The 19,954-nt window shown below is 30.6% G+C and overlaps 1 protein-coding gene across 1 annotated transcript in view; it reads right to left on the bottom strand.

Moving 5' to 3' along the window:
* Positions 1–650: 650 nt before the first annotated feature.
* The window catches only part of LOC139526302 (uncharacterized), a 34,825-nt gene continuing 15,521 nt past the window's right edge, over positions 651–19,954 (bottom strand). The window contains exons 4-8 of the mRNA XM_071321432.1: positions 17,777–18,064; positions 6,277–6,319; positions 3,106–3,176; positions 1,441–1,518; positions 651–655 (exon numbers count right to left, since the gene is read on the bottom strand). Coding sequence (XP_071177533.1) covers positions 651–655; positions 1,441–1,518; positions 3,106–3,176; positions 6,277–6,319; positions 17,777–18,064 — 485 coding nt within the window. The remainder of the gene's footprint in view (positions 656–1,440; positions 1,519–3,105; positions 3,177–6,276; positions 6,320–17,776; positions 18,065–19,954) is intronic.

Raw genomic sequence — 19,954 nt, 5'->3', positions numbered from 1 at the left:
ACTATTTTGCTAAAATCTTAATAATGTTATTGCATTTAAACATCTCATGCACATTTTGCATTTTACTCTATGTCACAGGCAGACCATCGCACTTGAGCGTAACCATCATAAAAATAGCAATTAAAAATGATATACACATTATATAGGTTAAAGTGTCATGTGAGGTCATTTAAGTTTAAAATATAAACAAAACATTATATAGAATACTTTCGAACTAATCGGCTTATTAAGCAATTTAATTAGGTACTTTTTATATATTGCACTTCAATGATTGTCCAATTCCGAGATCTCCTTTCATATAAATTCGTAGATCTGCTTGCATAGCCAGACAGGATTGTTTATAACATATGGTTGTAAACGGAAAATATGCTATTAACTTACTTTTACTTTTTAACCACCATTGTATTCTTAACCTTTGTAGAATGATATATGCCATGACTGAAAAAAAATATGATGCCATGACTTTTTGATTTACAAATTTCAAATGGCCGGGTTAGACTTGAAAATGATAGACATTTGAAACAAAAATGAAAAAGTTCGAATAAAGCGATTTAATTAGTCGTGTTTGTTATCCATCATTGCAAAACCCTTGATGCCCCCTAATATTGTATTGTCACAGATCTGGTTATCTATGGATAACATTTGTGTGATCAAGCTGTTGAATTAAAGTGTTATTACATCATGTAAATAGGAAACGACATTAAAGATGTACTTATGTGAGGTTTTGGAATTCCGGTAAAATTTTCGGACTCCTTGGTGTTTTTCCGTACAAAACAAGGTAAAATATTTTGTCCCATAACACCTGTTTATTTTTTCATATAAGACTAAATAGCTCATGAAAGGTCATTTACCAAAATTTTAGAAGATTGTTAATTTTTTTTCTTTTGTTTTGGGACACAAATAATACCAATGCAAACATAAGGTAAAAGACAGAGTCAGCCTTTTCCCGCCATATTTTAAATCTCAAATATCTCGAAAAGGAGGTCCATGATCTATCAATATTTTTAGCTTATTCTTATCCTTAAAGAATGCTCTACCAGTTTATGGTATCAATTTTAAATTCTTGATTTATCAATTTTCACAACTTTTTGGAATTTTGGATCCTTAATGCTCTTCAACTTCGTTATTGTTTGGCTTTATACATATTTTGATATGAGCGTCACTGATGAATCTTATGTAGACGAAACGCGCGTCTGGCGTACTAAATAATAATCCTGGTACCTTTGATAACTATTCAGCTTACCTCACCTAAGTACATCCTTAATGTACCGTTCAAAACAATATATTCATAATACGATGAATGATCTCATAATACTTTTTGAAGATCTTGAAATGATACAGAAAAGGTTCACTGATAAAAGTATATTTATTTTACAATCTTAATTGGTTTTCAAATCATGACAAACCTGATTATTTGTGTTGCATAAAACTTAAACTTACCGTAGAGAAAAACGACAGCTATCATGAACATTAGTAAAATTGTGGTAATGTATAAACACTTGAGTCTATGTCTCTTACCTGCAACGAGAACGAATGTTTAAATAACATTTTCATATTACATGAGTATTTCTATTTCTATACACTTTTATCAAGATAATAGTATAACATATATAGTTTTGGACTTTTATATATGATTGTGTACGATTATATTTGAATAGAAAAAATTAAAGGAAAATGAGTTGATCTTATCTGTGTCTCCCTATATTGTGCAGTTCTTCTTTCTTTACAAGTCTATAAAGAACTGTGCTACATGTCTCGATCCTCCACATGTAACTAAAAACTATATCTTCTTCACACGGATCTATTAACGAAATTGTCCAACCACAACTACAACATTGACTACTTAATGTAAAAAAGATCATATTTTCACTTTTCTGTATAGTATAAAGTCAGATTAGTACTGTTACTGTTACTGATATTAAAAGTATAAAAACCAAGTGCTATAATTCCATACTGGTCGAATAAAAGAGGGGAATATTAATGTAAGAACTTTTAAACTGCCTATACAGAACTGACACCAGCAGTGGATTTGACCTAGCTATTTTGAATAAACTCATCATAGAAACCAGGATTTCTAAATAGTACGTCACCTATTTCTGTGCAAAAGTTCGTTTTGAAAATGACACAAGTAGAACACAAAGTATGTAAGCCCTGTGGTGAGCAACAAATTGTAATTTTATACAAGCATATTTTTGTACATTTTAGTTCAGTGAAAATAAAAACATTGTCTCAAAGACCAATTATTTATTCTGATTTTTTTAGGGCTAATATCCTTAAAGTTTATATTGATAAAATCCGTTTTTTTTTTTTAGAAGATTAAACTCTCAATCTAGACGACTTTTTACGCTTCTGTCACCGCACTACCAAGGTTAAGTATTGTGTGGTCAAGTCCATAGCTCAGATACTATAAACAAAACTTCTTCCATATTTTATGTATGGCATGGCAATATGTGCATGTCCACCTATCAGGTGTCATCTGACCTTGAACTTATGTTCATGGTGCAATAGTCACAGTTGAGTTTTTTTAGTGTTTTGGTATTTTTGTCGTATACTATATGCAATAGGTCAACTATATTTGGTCTATAAAAATATATCATGATAATACAATTGGGAAAGGAAATGGGATATATGTGATGTAAAACCTGAACATGTCAGTCTTGTAGGTTTTATTTGACCTTGTTCTCATTGTGACGGTTCATTGCTGGGTGTGAAGTTTTTTTGTGTTTTAGTCTGGAAGGATTGTAAGGTGTATATGTCTGTCTGGCATGTATCATCTGACCTTGACTTCATTTTCGTGGTTCATTTAACTCTAAATTCCATTTTAAGCAAGATGAAATCGTGATAAATTGTTGATGACGTCACAGCCGTTGACAAATTATGTACATGAAGTGAAAGAAAAGGCCCTGTCAATCATTCAGAAAACACGTTACATCTCAAATATAATTATTGGTCTATGTTTAGTTTTCTTGGTTAAGTCTATTTCTTAGAAACTCTGTTCATCGTACATCATGTACATGGAAACATAGGTCCCGGACATAATTCAATTGTCAAGAAGAATAATTTGTGTAAATATTAAAAATATCCTAATTTTGTTATGAAACTTACCATTGTAGTCATCATCTGCGTTATTAAATCGGTCTAATACAAATGTTGTTAACACGTGATTGTCTGCCAACCTAGTTACAAAAATATGAATTCGAAATGTAACAATTGCTCAAAAAACTATTCGATACACAACAACATGATCAAGACTAGCAGAAAACACTATATCAACAGACCAACAAAAAAATGAACTCTACTTCAAATATGAAGTTTATGTCGTTATTCTTTAGTCATTAAATATAAGTGTTAAGTTTTGGTCTTTTTTTTTTACATTTTTATCAAAATTTTAATCTTTCATTTGGTTTTTATCCGAATGAAAACATATATATTAAACAGACAATTCCCAAAATATGGGTAAATTTTATAATAAAATGGTGTCTATACCAATCGTTTATAAGGTTTGGTGTGCATTTGATCATTTTAAAGTTATAAACTATGTATATGTTTATATTTAAAAATTAAATGTTGAATGTTGCTATTTTAAGACATTATATAAATGAACTGAACAGCCATTTCACAAACGAATGATCGGTATGAATGCATTCCAAACCTCCCGGAGTCACCGTCGACTTTTGGGATGCCCTGACCACTCTAAGTCAGATCTCAATCGACTGACCATGACAATCATAGACCCCTTTGCTTGGTCTATGGAGGATAAAATCACTCTGGAATATTTTTTTTTATAAGAAAATTAAAAACTATGGCACCAATTAAGATAAATGAATAGATGTTGTTCGAATTCTCATAGTGCTTAACATTTATGTTATACTTCTTTTTACTGCAAAATCTGTTTCTTAATCTTTGCCAAATGTAATTGTTTTGTAATTATACCACTTTACATTGCTTGGTTCAATTCATTTTGGAAGAATTGATAAGAACACAGTCATGTTAAAATATTTAACCGTAGTTAAAATTTATCATTATTTTTTTTTAATCATTATCGAACTGCTATTTGTTAATACGCAGCCTCTGTTGTAATTATTCTACCGTTGTCAAATGTTCAATATTATACAATCGTATATCGGTCAGTGATGTTAATTGGGAATGTATATCCACCCAATCGCTGTAGTAGCATCGTGCTGTCGCCCCTTTTTAAATTTTAGAATTGATCTACTCTTATCGGACATTTTTATTTTTATTTTAACCTTACCATGCGGAATTGTTTTCAGAAAATGTCTAATTTTCGTTTATTTGCAAAAATATGCAAATTATATGCAAATGAGCTTAGCCCTGTTGCTGTAGCATATTGATTCCTTTAAATCTAATGTAGATGATCACGGGGTGGGGTCGTCGGGGTGAGGAGTCTGGGGTGGGTGGGAGAAAATTTGCCCCAAAGTGGGTCATCAGGTGCAAAAAGCGTAAATTTTGCCGATTTTTCATCCTTTCTCTTGACCCAGAAGACCCAGGGATGCTGGTAAAGGTATCCAGCTGTAGCCTGCATGTAGAGTGGACCCTAGTTAACAAATTGACCCCAACAGTTGTTAGGGCGGAGTGAACCTGATCTTGGTTCAGAGTGGACCAAAAATACTGAATTTCACGATTTTTGCCGATTTTTGACTTCGAATGGACGTAGTTGTTTCCAATGCGTATTTCAATAATATAATGATCAGTAGTTATATGGCCGTGGGTTTGAACTATTTTTGCAAGTTTTATGCCTCTGAACTTCTTGTGTAAGATACAGATGTGAAGCCCATCCCTCCAGAGTTGGGTTCGATTACTTTCAATGTAATTGATTAAATTACAATTCCTATGTCATTTGTACGATTAAATTAAATTAATGATTACATCATTTCTGAAAGTGTCTGATCAAATAATGATTACATTGGCAAAGTAATCATGATTACATCTGATTACAATGAATTTTGAAAAAAAACATATTAAATGAAGTGAATGAATAAAAGTTTAATAAACTATAGCATTTTTAGAAAGGACTATGTTTCATATATTGTAAAATGATAACTTTTAACTTAATCTATTTAAAAGAGCACAAAAGTAAACTACATACATGAACATTGTGTCACTGGTATTAACCCATTACACTTTATCATCATTGATCTCTGATTTTTTTTACTTCAATTGAATAAAGCTTTATAAAGAGTTTGCTCTTTGTTTCTTCTAACCTCTTCCAGACTTTATATGTATTTCAATGTGCAGTTTATGGAAGTTGAAATATGGATGAAATAAAGTTACCAGTAAAAATATATGTAAAATGTACTAAAGTACAAAACATCATTGCATCTTACATGTTCAGTCCAAAATACATATAAAATTTTGCTTATTTTAAACAAATTTTTCCAACTTATAATTTTGTTTGTGCTCATTAGAGAATCTTTTATGGATCCTGACCCGTTCACACACCTGGTCAGGATCCATAAACAGCAAATACGGCAACCCGAGTACAGACAAATTCCGTTGAGCGAACATTTAGACATTTGTGCGGGAGGAAAATTCAAAATTTTCCCGTTCTTCAAATGTACGGAACCAACAGAAGAATACCGTAAAGAACTAGAGAGAAAATTCATAAAAGTGTTTGACGCCAAGCTTAATGCTTAGTAGTTACATGAACAATAACGTCGCGTCATACTACTAATATGTTACGAACAATGACGTTACGTCATAATACTAATGTGTTCCCCATAACGACGTTCATAGTCTTGAAAAGTCCCAAGATGGATAAAAGCGCTAGACAATGCTGCTTTTAAAACTCTTTTTGTGTATTTAATTTTTAATATATAATTCTGTACACTGCTTGAAAAGAAACTTTTTTTGTATATATATATTCGCAAATTTACAGATCTAACATTGTTGGGTTGATGTTTAGACGAGTTGTATATACATTATGTACACAGCCATGTATCACCATCATTGATGGCGATCCGATGGATACATCTGTTGTAGGGTTGTCACTGACTCAGACGTACTTATATTTTATAAGTATAATATTAAAATTGATTATCAAGTACATGTACCTCTTAAACGAAATGGATTCCCTTTAGGAACTACGATATGAATATCGTATCACAAATTAAAATAGTTTTATCACAACGGCCAGCGTAATTGATGTACTGCTCGTAATCTGAAATTTATTGTTTGCGATTCCGAATTTTAAAGTTTTATAGGTAATCATTTAAAATTTGAAGACTAAAATAGCATGTAAGTTAACATTACACTTACGATCTGGTTAACAGTTCATCCCTATCACTGGGACACTGCTTATCTGTAATAATAATAAAAAACACCTAGTAGGTAATTCTAAAAAGATATACTTTCTTTGTCTAAAAGTTAAAAAAAAATACAGAATTGCCAAGCATCAACTTAACCTTTGCAACTCATACACTTGCATATTAAATAATGACACATATCATTTTTTTTTTTAAAAACATATAAACGTTTTATTCCAAAATATTTCCTGTGTACAATTACCTTAGTCGTCCAGGATCAGACTAAGGGTCCCTGTTTACAAAATGAAAAAAAAGTAGTCCATTTTTAACCTTGGATTTACATTTAGTGTAAAAAATATAACCATATGATGTAAGAAGCATCTAACAGTTCTATACTTTAATTTCAAAATAGTAAGTAAATAAGTATAGGATACCCACATAAAAGATGTGCATTTACTACAATAACCATGATAGGCTAACACTTTTTTTTCATTTTTTTTTTATACAATCATTATTCTAATACTATAAACCATAAAAATGTACTTTGACTCAAGCTGTATATCAAATGTCTAAATTTTCATTATAACAGACTCCAATTTTGTCTTATCAATGATATCAACGCCTTTCAAAAGAAGAACAAATTTTAGATTATATTTCAAGTTTTGCTTCCAGATTTTATAAATATCTTGATGTGTTTTAGGCGTTTTGTTTTATTGAATTCCTAATTTTTCATAGTGTCCCTTTAAAATATATGATAATTATGTTTTAAAAATTTTTCATATTTTAGTTCTCCCTTGTTTTTATCCAATAAAACCTCCTTTTCATCAAAAGGATTATTTATTTCTATGTTTGATTTGAATCTGAAAAATCAGCTGCCTATCAATTTCATTACAGCTAATGAAATCTGTAGAGTCTAAATTCCAAATGTCCTGGATAGTTGTGATACCACTTTTTAAAAAAGAAGAGTAGAACAATGGTTTGTTTTTGAAACGAAAAAAAGAGTTTCCAAATATCCTCGTATTTAAAATAGCACTTTTATATGGAGGTATTTCAACATTTTGAATAAATCCTGACCACGTATTTATAAGTTTCTGATAAACCTGTGGTAGTTGGTTCATATCTAAACCATTTAAGGTGGTATGGGAGTCTAAAATAAAAATTATAGAATTAGTTCATATATTGCCAAAACGTAGTATCTATTGATATATGTTGAAATATATAATAAAAATGATAGGTCACCGCGCATGTTCTCAAGCTACAGGACGCGACAAAATGACCCATTTTGTAAGGATTATACAGGAAAAAACACCATTTTGTGGTTAGAAACTAAGCAAAATGATAGAATTGTTAAATACGTAAGGAAAAGATAGCTTTCAGACAATGCTTTGAGAATTTTAAAAGAAAAGATAGGGTCACCGTGAGTTTTTTCCGGCTAAAATACAAAATAGGAAAATTCCATGTAGAATCCTTCAGAAAATGCACTAATTTAGAGTTACCTCCCCTTAAAATGGCAATTTTAAAAAAATTAAATAACAAACAAAAATAATCAACATTTGCAAAAATATTAATTTTCATAAGTTATATTCTTATAAATTGCTTCTTTTACATGAAAATTCATATTAAATATCTGCATTCCTGCATCAAATTTTGCTGAATTGATAGAAAATCTGGACCTTTGGTTCACTGTTTTTTAAAATCCAAGATGGAGGAAGACACCCATACCACCTTAAACTTGAACATTCACATACCAAAAAAAACATCATTATATTTTTCGTCAAATTTCCGAAGTCAATACTTACCGATCGCATTCCAGCTTTCCAATGGCTCTTGAATTAAACGATATACAAGTTTTGTTTGTTTACTTTTATAAACGTATCTATACTTACCATTCCCATCTCCCCTTTTATTTCGTCTAAACAACAGACATTTCTATATATGATTCACATATAAAATTCTTAATTATATTATTTAGCTCTTTAGTATATTTATCCGGAGCTTCTCGTATTTCGATCTCGTAAGAACAAAGAGAAAGTATCATATGTTTTACTATAAGTGTTTTACCTTTAAATGTAAGCTTCCTACTTTTCCATACATGTATACAATTTTTAACTTTTTCTATTATTTTTCTGCAAATATCATCGTCATCTATATCATAACCATGACATACCCCTAATGTTTTAACATTGCCTGTGATCCATTTGATTTTATCAAATTTTAATCGTTTTCTTTTAGAAACCCCTAATAGTAAGCCTTTTGTTTTATCATAGTTTATTTTAGAACCCGAAGCTTTTTCGTACAAGGACAAAATTTTAAAAGTATTTTCTACAGATTTTTCATTTTTATTAAATACCTGGGTGTCATCTGCAAACATACATAATTTGGTTTCTATAAAGTTCCCTCCCCTCCTGGTAATTTTCATCCTTCTATTTTAATGTCACCCCTTATCGCACATGCCATGGGTTCAGCTTGTATGATATACAAGAGATGCGCTGTTGGACGCCCTTGCCTAGCGGAGCGAGTAATAGAAAAGTATCTTGATACAAACCCATTAGTTTTGATACACGTACTAGCATTGTATAATAGCATCTTTATCCATGCTCTAAATTTCCCGCCAAATTCAAATTTTTCCAATACAAAATCTATCCATTCCCATTCAACCCTATCAAACGCTTTTTGTTGATCCAAAAATAATATAATTCCTTCTTCATCTTCGTTGTCAATATATTCTATAATGTCCTGAATCATTCGGTTAGCCTCGCTTATATTTCTACCTTTAACAAACCCCTTCTGATCGGTATGAATAATTTTAGGCAATACTATTTTAAGTCTTTCAGATAGAATCTTTACAATAATTTTATAATCACAATTTAGTAAATTAGTGGTCTCCAATTTTTTATATTTTTTCTTTCCCCTCCTTTATGTAATAAGGTTAAGACCCCCTTATGTTGAGACTTACTCAATATAGAATCATTAAAAATTTCTTGTAGTAAACTAAAGAAATCGTCTTTTATTATATCTCAGGATAAAACATAAAATTCTGATATTATACCATCTTCGCCAGGTGATTTGTTTTGTTTAAGTAATTTAAGTACCTTTATTACTTCAGAGATATTTATATCTCTATCTAACATCTCTTGATCTTCCTTACTTACCTTGTCTACGATAAATTGACAAAGTTGTTAACCCGCTGTCTTGTCTCACACGTTCGTGGCAAAAAGTTTAGTATAAAATTTTACTTGTTCCTATTAAGATTGAAGCAATGTCACATTTATGCTCACCGTTTTCTGCTTTTACAAATTGCCATAGTTTGTTCTGCCCATTTTTCTTTTTTAAATTGAAAAAGTATTTTGTCGACTTCACCCCGTCTTCGGCCCATTTAGTTCTTGATCTAATTTTTGCGGAGACTGTTTTTTTAGTATAATATTCCTTAATTTTATTTTCTAATTCAAAAATTTTGTCACATGATTTATTTGATTCGTTTAATTGAAGTTTCAATTTTTCAAGCTGTTTTTCTAAAACAACGACATTATTTTGTTTTGATAAACGGTTTAGTTTTTGACTAATTCCCATGGTCAAAAATTTGATTTTTGATTTTGTTACATCCCACCACTCTTGAATGCTATTGAATCGGTTCTTGCTTTTGACCCAATTTTCCAAAAACGTTTTAAATGCATTTGAAAATTTATCAGTCTTATTTGTATTTAGATTCATGATCCACATTCCCGGTCCTCTTTCAATATCATCTAATTTTATTTTTTAAGTAACTATGTCATGATCACTAAATGGAAATATGATTATACGTGTGTTTAAAACTTTGCAGCTAAGGGATTTCGTACAAAAAATATAATCTATTCGTGATTTTGAGTTGCCTCTTTGAAAACTATACCGTCTATTTGTTGGAAATTTAGATCGCCATATATCATATAAATCCAAATGCAATAGAAGATTTTTCAACTCGTTTAAGCCTGCATCATCATTTTGGTGTGAAGGAGACCTATCTACATTGTAACTTTCTATCTAATGCACAATTAAAATCTCCTAAAAAATATTATAATGATATGAGCCATCATCTAAATACAAGTCATTTTTAAAGTTTTTCAGGTTTTCAAAAAAATGTTTCCTTTCAGAACCCTTATTTGGGGTGTACAAATTAAATTATGATAAACTGCAGTGTTTGTTTTAAATTCACCAACTTGCATTCTACCTTTATCATCTATCATTGAGACATCACAGCTAAGCGTAAATTTGTTTTTTAATAACATTCCCACACCTCTCGATTCGTTTGTACCACAATTCCAGAAACTTTCACCACCCCCATATTCTTTTCATTCTTTGCTCCAAAGCCAAGTTTAGTCCTGTGTACAATGTGCTTCTAGTAAGCAGACAAGATCTATATTTTGTGAAAAAAATCCAATTAAAAACTAATGTACGTTTTTTAACATTTCTTAATCCATTTACGTTTATTGATGCTATTTTTATACTCATTGTAGAAGTTTGAAAAGGTAATTTTGTTTACTTCTGATGTAACGTATAATGACAATTGATGATCTTTAATTTTGTTTCCAAACAATAGACTTTTGACTTCATGAAGAGTAATTATCTTTACGTAAACTTTAACACATACATGTACACTATATACACTACATATCACATATATTGCGTTTGTATTACCGTATTTGGTTAAACGTAACAACCTATCATAAATATTAAATAATTTGACTTTATACTGCTCACCTTTCCTGAAACAGTTATTTTTATACATATATGATATATGAAATGAAAAACTACAATCTACAATCAATAGAAACAATATACAAATATGATGTTTGCAAGTAGTGGACATATTTACAAAATTTAAAAACTCAGGCATGCATTTTTTTTTCAATTTTAGGTTTTTGATTTCTTATTAACATAATACAGTTTGGTTTGACATATTTTGAATTAAGCTTTTTTAGGTTCAGTATTGGAACGTTTGCTCATTCTATCCGCGGAGGTAGGTGTGGTTGTTCAGTCACTTCTCTTTCCTTTTGGGTCCATTGGTGTGTGTAGTTCCTGTACGCACGGTTTCAGAGGATGAAGAAAATCGTCAAGTTTTCTGTTAATATGTTGTGCACCGTCAGTGCTTATATGCACACCGCTGTTGTCGGCTTTGTCAAACAAAGATCTGATGATTGTTCCATTTTTATAGAACAGATTCTCTAAATCAACATAATCTACATTATCTTCGCGAGCGCACAATTTTCTTAGAAACTTGTTAACGCTTGTTGCCGATTGGTTTAATCTGTTCATTTGCGCACTGTTACCTTTACGTGGTATGATGCTACAAAGACCAACATGCGACTCTGGATTGGCGGATTTCACTTGAGCCACTGCTTTTGTCACAAGTAAATTTATTTGGTGACTGTCATCCTTATGTTTACTTATATCATTTGTACCGAGACAAAAAGCAACCTTATCAACTTTGAAACTATCAGTTTTCTGAACAGTAATGTCTAAAATTTGTGTGAAATTTTCAAAATTTGCACCTGATTTTGAAGCATTCAATAAATGTTCATCAGTTTCGCCGAGTCTTGTACAATTGGACGCGCCAATAAGGACATTTAGAGTATCTTTAGTGTCATGTTTTCCACTTTCGGAAAAGGTGTCGTTATCACAAACTGAATGTGTATCTGAGTGTGCATCTAATTTAGTTTCTTGTCTACCCTCAATTATTTCCGGACCATGCTTACTATAACCTTGATTTTCTTGGTCTTGCTTAAAACGTTCACAATCTCGTCTAGAATGCCCATTTCTGTTGCAGTAAAAGCAATACGGTTCATTTGTGCAAGCATTAGCCAAATGACCAATAGCAGCACAGTTATAGCACCTTCGCTCATTCATAATTTTTGGACGATCTTTACATTGATATGAGGAATGACCGATCAACTTACAATGATAGCATGGTGTTCGGTGATTGTCAGCAAATAAGCGAACTTCAAAGCGGCCTAGGCTAGTTCTGAGAGGAAGCACAGGCTCACAGTTCAATATATCGATATACCTTGCCCCATTTTCTATTTCGGTCCCTTTTATATAACCTCTTTTAACAGAGCCGGGAACAATTTGACCAAATCGAATCATTTGTGCAACAATATAACGATCATCAAGCTCGTACTGAGCGTCTTTTATGGTAACATGTGTTATTGACTTTTATACATCAAAAAAGTTAACTGACCTGTTCCTTAGTGTTATACCATTTACTACCAACGTATCTTTTGACTCTACGTCTTTAAGAGACACAATACATTCTTTTTCTGTAATTTGTATAGATCCAATATTGTTTATATTGATTTGCTTACTTATTTCTGTTAGAATTTCATCGTGTTTTATCCCTTTGAAACCTTTGGTGTAAACATGTATGGATAAGTGTGTGCTTACCCTCGACATTTTTTCGTGAGTAGAAATTAGGATGTCACAACAGGACACATAAACAAAGTCAAATTATGCATATAATGTGCAAAATGTCATTATCTTTGTTTTTTTAATCTTTTAAAGAACAAATATATGAAAATCTTGAAAAAATTGGCACCAGAAATATCCAATATAAGGAGTTTAAATTAATTTTCCACTGCACAAAAACTCACACGTCCATTTACAAAGGGACATCACTCTACATCCATCACACATATCATTACATAGTCAGACCAACCTTATTTTGTCACGAACACATATTCATTATTTTCTTTACGGTTTCCGCTTGATCATATTATCAATTTTGACAGTAAGATATGTAAAGAATCAGGTTTAATCTAACAGTATTATCTTGATTAGGCATTTCATACTAATTCTAACGCTTGATATTTTTTTAGTAATCACAGATCGAATGGACAAGGTACAATTTATAGATGTTACTACACATATATACAGACGTATCTTATTATAAATACATAATGAGTGCATGCTTCTAAAAATAAAATAGCATCATGTAATTATAACGGAGACATACATAAATGGTTATTCCTGTACACTTAAAAATACACCATACATTGTTATAAAATGATCTTGTTTAATATCTACCAAAAAATAACACATCCCAAAACGAAAGCTGTTATTCATCAAGTGAGGGGAGAAAACTACAAATCCCCTCGGGTAGAAGTTATGAATCAGATCTACTCTATCATTTATTCAGAATTTACTCATACATGCAAGTAAAACAACAAAAATACTGAACTTCAAAGAAAAAAATTCGAAACGGAAAATCCGTTATCAAATAAATGTCAAAATCAAAAGTTCAAACACATCAAACGAATAAATAACAATTGTCATATTCCTCACTTGGTATAAACCTTTTCCTCTGTAGGAAATGGTGGATTAAACATGGTTTTATAGCTAGCTAAACCTTTTCACTTGTATGACAGGGGGTCTCGATGGTCTAAAAGTGTTTCCGCTACTGTTATCGCTAGCAAGTCAACACTGAGGTTGTGAAATCGAAACCTACTCGTGCGGATGCACTCGACTCCAATCTTAATTGGCAAGGACTGTTAGTTTTCCTATCGAAGGTCGGTGGTTTTTATTGGGAATTTCGTAACTTATAAACACTAAACGCCATATCATACTGAAAAATACTGTAGCCCTAAAGAGGTGCTTAAAAGTTGCGTTAAAACACAAACAATCAATTAATCAGTATTTAATGACAGTCGCATTTAATTTTATTATATTGATAAAGTTGAAACATACTAATAAATACTTAAAAAGTAATTAACAAAAGAAAAGGTTGATATGTATAAAGCAAAAAGATTTAAAGAAAGGGAACACAAATTACCTGAGTACGGTAGAAACCTATACTGTTACTACTGGAGTAACTAAGCAAGAGTTCAACAATTAGCATTTGCTGAAACGATTAAGTTTAATATAAAAAGAAGATGTGGTATGATTGCCAATGAGACAGCTCTCCACAAGAGACCAAAATTACACAATGATTAACAATAATAGGTCACCGTACGGCCATCAACATTGAGCAAAGTCCATACCGCATAGTAAGTCATAAACGGCCCCAAAATGACAATGTAAAACAATTCATACGAGAACACTAACGGCCTAATTTATATAAAAAAAAATTACGAAACACAAATATGTAACACATAAACAAACGACAACCACTGAATTACAGGCACATACATATATAAGTGACGGGGTTAAACATGTTACCGGATCAAAACCCTTTCCCTAGCCTGGGACAGTGGCAAAACCGTACAACATAAGAACGAACGATAAAAAAATCAGTTAAAAAAAGCTTAACTCATCAGATGGACAAACATACAAGCAGTTAAATGACAGCTAGTTCAAAGCCACAAATAACTAATAAAAAATCATGAATCTAAGACTAAATTATCAATCCGTACACATTCAACATTCAATGGATTTATTATAAAGACGTCATAAACAGTCAGAGAAAACATGACTGTGTGCAATGCCAAGATACAAGTATTGACAGATTTTAGATCCATGAAAGTGTATAACATACAAGTAAACACGTTTGACCAAGAACGGACTAAAATCAGAAGTAAATGCCAATACAAAACGTGCTATTCAATATGTAACAAGTAAATTATAAGTATTTCGATATTACACAATAACTTTTGAATTTCAAACAAAAGTTGCAGCTTTAAAATACGATTGAAGCACAGAAAACACAGAAAACAGTATAAGAAATCAAATCTAATATGATAGAAATTTTGCATTCCATTTTTCAAAAGAAAAACTGAAAGGGAAATTCAATTCAGCTTAATTTAACGAATATACAGACAATAGTTTAAGAAATTCCAAGAAAAAAAAAATGTAATATTTTAAACAATTTTCCAGATAATTTCAAGACGTATACATGAATTGGAAACAGTCATTACTAGGTAGCAGTAGTTTATATATCCTTGAAAAAAATCCGGAGTTTCAAAATACAAATGTTCCAATATCGAAAAAAACAAATAAAGTCATCATAGTAAAAATAAATATCAATTACATAACTCTGCAGAATAAATTCCTGACTGTTACAACAGAGTGTACAAAAAGTTGTTCGATCAGATTGGGCATTTAAAATATCAGATGCAATCAATAGAAAAAGATAAAAGCAGGTAGAAGAAACTAAATGACAATTTAGTCAATTTGTAGATGCAAACAACTTTAATCTGTCCATACATATTAATCTGTCGTATGAACAAAATCAGGAATTTGACACCCCCCCCCCCCCCAAAAAAAAATAAGAATCAAAAAGTAATACCATCTTGACAATTTTGAAGTAACAGGTCGTTTTATCAATTTGACTGACTGGACCTACTTGCATATTAAAAAGAAAAAATAAGAACAACTAACTGACTTATAATGCAATGGCTTAATTGTGTTATACCTTCAAATTATAGTATGTCACATCCAGTTGCATACGAAAATAGGTCGAACAAAAATATTCCCTAGAATTTGACATTTTTTGATAATTGATCCTTTATTTAATTGCAATTAAATATTTCTAGTTCATAAACATTATATATTTTGGGTACTTCAAGAGCGATATTTGGGGTTTCTATTGAAAATTTTGAAACCTTGAGGTTACCTGGTAACTTAAGCTTGTAGACAAGTTAAAAAAGGAGAAGATTTGATTGGTTAACTTCAACTGATGGTTATTTTCTTATTTGCAATGAAATGTTATGTGAATTTTTTTTCGAAAGTAGTAGACATAATTAAAAAATTACTCATGTCAATTTTTGTTTAATTTAAAACAAAGAGAAATTCGACGTAATGTTTTAAAGTGCAAATTTTACTAATAGGGGGAAATCAATGGTTGTATTAATATTACACCTTCTTAGGCTCACATCTGAAAATTCTGAAAAAAATTATACAAGTTATAAATAAATGGGGAACAATCATTTACCAAACCATGTTCATAATCTTCTTTTTTTTTGTAAATGTCTAAAGGAATCAAGACGAAGAGAGAGAGAGATAGGCAAGGAGATGCGCAAGGTTTGTTCCAATCAAAATAATGACAATTTATGATAATTTTGCCATAGAATTCAACAAAGATGTTGTCGATAAGAAAATTCCTCATAGTGATAAGATCATTTTACAACGGAGCATTCTGCTTTTTACTTTATGTTAAAAAAAATGTGACGTACAGTTTCCAAAAGCAATTAATGTATAGCATATGCTACCATTGTTATTTTGAAAATCAAAGTGGATGATATACGATTAGAAGATCTTATAATTAAACATGGGGGAGAATGGTGTTACAAAGGGTTCAAAATTAATAAGTGCAACAGCCAATACCAGATCAAGGAATACAATGGAATATGTATTAAATAAAAACTACTAAAATTTAGAAAATAGTTGACAATTTTAATCGACTGAAACATTTATCTATGTGAAAAAACAAAATTCACTCAGACCTATTTACGGGTAAAAAAAAGATTAGTCGTCTGCTTTTAAAACAAAAAATGACCTATTGTTCACCCAGGGATGTCATCCTGCAGATTAAGGCCACACACTTGTATGGTGTAAACATCGCCAGAAAAGAAAAGCCAATTTTGAGTTTTCAAACGAATCCTCTAAAGAATACAAAATTAAGTAAACAAAAAACTTACAGATATAGATAGTGAAAAAATTCAAGGACATGAAATACTTTCGAAATAATCAGAAATGTAAGTAAGACGAACTACAGGACAATATCTGTTAATACCTTTCATATCTAATAACACCAATATTGAAGAAACAGTATATACAGCTCCAAATGTGGGTACCATAGCACACAACAGTAGGTTTACAGAACAACAATTGAAATATATCTAAGAGAAAATCAGCTAAAAGGTTTGTATAGTCCGGAAGTAGATGAAGTGTGATTAAACATGTGGCGATACTGATTACATGTAAACTTGTCGTTTTGTAATTAACCTAATAGAAACAGTGGATTTTCTATCAATAAAAAATAAAGTATTCATATTTAGAGAAAATCATTTACTTTTAAAGAGGAAAAAGTACATTTCAAATTGGTTTAGTAAAAATATATGATGTGTTAAGAGTCACTATTTCTAATGTAAAACTGTTCGGTTTAAATCATAAAACATTTGTAAACCAATTTGTTGACTAATTTGATCTATTAATTGTTATTTTTATACAGTTAAAAAACGATTGTTAACATATTTTTTTAACATATAATATAAAATCAAACAGACCTAACAAATCACTCTGAACGAGTTGGAGATCTATCGATATCTATGTTTATTTTTATATCTGGTTATATGACCGTCGGCAGTCTTCGAAGATCACCTCAAAAATTAATGTAATGGCGTCTAGACATAAATACAAACGAAATACTTATACATAGTATCGGGACTATGCAATGTTCAATTTTTTTTAGACTTTTTGATAATTTGAATATGCGTTTATTGTGTTATAAGTCAAATGTTAGAATTTGAGTCAAATGGATGAACCTGAATTTAACAGCTTTTGTCCCTTATACAAACGAAGATACAGTTTCAGGCTTGTAATACACATACCTTTATCATTACAAGGAGTTTTGAGACAGGAACAATCTTCTTCCGAGGGTAAACAGAAGCAGTTGTTTTTTGGTTTGGTAACAAACTCATACCCTTTTGACAAGTCGCATCCACAGGTTATGTCACTTTTCCGACTCCCTGTTTGAAAGACGTAGTTTCCCTTTTCGTTACAAAATGACTTTTGAAACACACATTTGCTGCTACCATCAGTTGAGAATGGGAAAGGTTGATAGCGTTTGTAGTCACAAAGTGCTTTGTTGAAATACGGTTCGAATATAAGTTTGCTGCCTACAATGCAAATAAACAAATTTGAAAACCATTAGTTTTGCTTCCATTACATTGACAATATGGCATTAACTAGTTGCAAGTCAATATTGCGCATGCTAAACTAAATAAGAAACGAATGCAAACAATGGATTATTTAATTCGACGAATTTTATTTTGTTTTTTGCACACAATTGTAATTGATATATTGATGATAATTTTGGCCAAATTTAGGTAAACGTAGTTTCGATGAAGTATATCATTGTGGAAATTGTTAGCAACAGACAAAGAGGATTATAAAAAATGAGAATGTTTGATTTAGCGGACAAAAGAAGTCTGCTTATAAGAAAGGAAGAACAGTTTAAAACAATAAAAAAAAAATGCAAGATGTGTGAAATGGGTTGTCTCAACTTACTATGTCATCTCAATTATATTACTTGTTTTGTTTTTCCTCCATTTTGAAATAAAGCTATTGCATAGTTCATTAAATTTAAAAAAACTGTAGCGTTGAAAGCTACAATGGTTTTTAATCTTAAATTCACATTTATCGGAACCTATTTGAAAACGATATGACGATTTTCATAATTTTATTGTTTTAAAAATTAGAATAAAAAAAATCGCTATAACTCTTATTCGGATGCATAACAAAATTAATTTTTAAAGAGCCTGTCCATGAGAAAACCTTGCAAAATAGTCCGGTATCAATATTTGCCAATCTTTATGAAATCTTGTTTGTAGGTTAACCTTACCATAACTACTGTAAATAAATATAATGTTTTGATCTGATTTATATATCTTGGCCGTAGGGGGCGCCACCTGTAATTTGGAAATTTTCGGATGAAAACCAACAGAAAATACACAAAATAAGCATTTTTTGAAACAATATTTAATGTATTTATAAACATATCATCAACAAAAGTGGCATCAATTATAAAACATAACACAAAGACCTTTTCATAGCCATATCTGCCATAAAAAAATTTGAAGTTACCCAAGTGCAGATAACTCTGTAAATTTTGCAATTTTTTCAAATTCCCTATTTTCTAAAAAATGCCAAAGTTCATAGGGTTGTATATACTAAGATAACACTTTTATTTCTTTCTTTTTGCTTTTTTTACAATTATTCAAGTCTTAATTGCTACCATATAACAGGTTTTGCTTTGCATTTGAATATTAATAAAAAAAAAAATCCAATCCACTATCCCCCCTTTTTTTTCAAACTTGAAAAATTGATAAAATTCAAGATTCAATAAAGTAAACAGTGACTTATTAAAAATTAACACTGGGAGTGGGGTTTTACTCAGATTATACAAGAAACTACATTAAATTAAATATTTCTTTTAAAATATCTCGGTGGGTATGGACAATTAAAAATCATGGTGTTATTGGTTGACAACAAATTTGAGCAAAGGGAAAAAAAAATGACACATTATTGCAAAATAATAATTCTACCAGATATTAAAATTTGGTCTACATAAAAATTAATAAAAAGCAGACTACATAGAAATAATAAATACACAGTATTTAGAAAATGATGTTTGGTTGCTTTAAAATGATAGGGGAGGAGGGAGTGGCTTAACACCATTTTTTGCCTTTTAAAACAAATTATTTTCTGTGAAAGTACTTTATCAAATATTGCTGAATTATAAATAGAACATGAAAAGGTTGATATGATAAAATTCTGAACCTATTGTAATAATGTATTTACACATTTTAAAACAGTTCTATCAAAAGGGAGATAATTTATTATAAGGAGGTTAAAAACAAAAAAAATACACAATTTTCTAAAATAAAGTAACCCCCTTTGTTTCAAAATATTTTAAAAAGAATTCATGAATAATTAGTTTTTCCTTGCTTAAATTTATAGCCAACGTTTTTTTTTAAAGCACAAACAGCTGTATTCTATAAAAATAA

The sequence above is a fragment of the Mytilus edulis genome, chromosome 6, assembly GCF_963676685.1.
Source record: "Mytilus edulis chromosome 6, xbMytEdul2.2, whole genome shotgun sequence".
Taxonomy (NCBI): Eukaryota; Metazoa; Mollusca; class Bivalvia; order Mytilida; family Mytilidae; genus Mytilus; species Mytilus edulis.
Note: the sequence above shows the minus strand (reverse complement) of the source record. Positions and strands in the feature narration are given on the sequence as shown.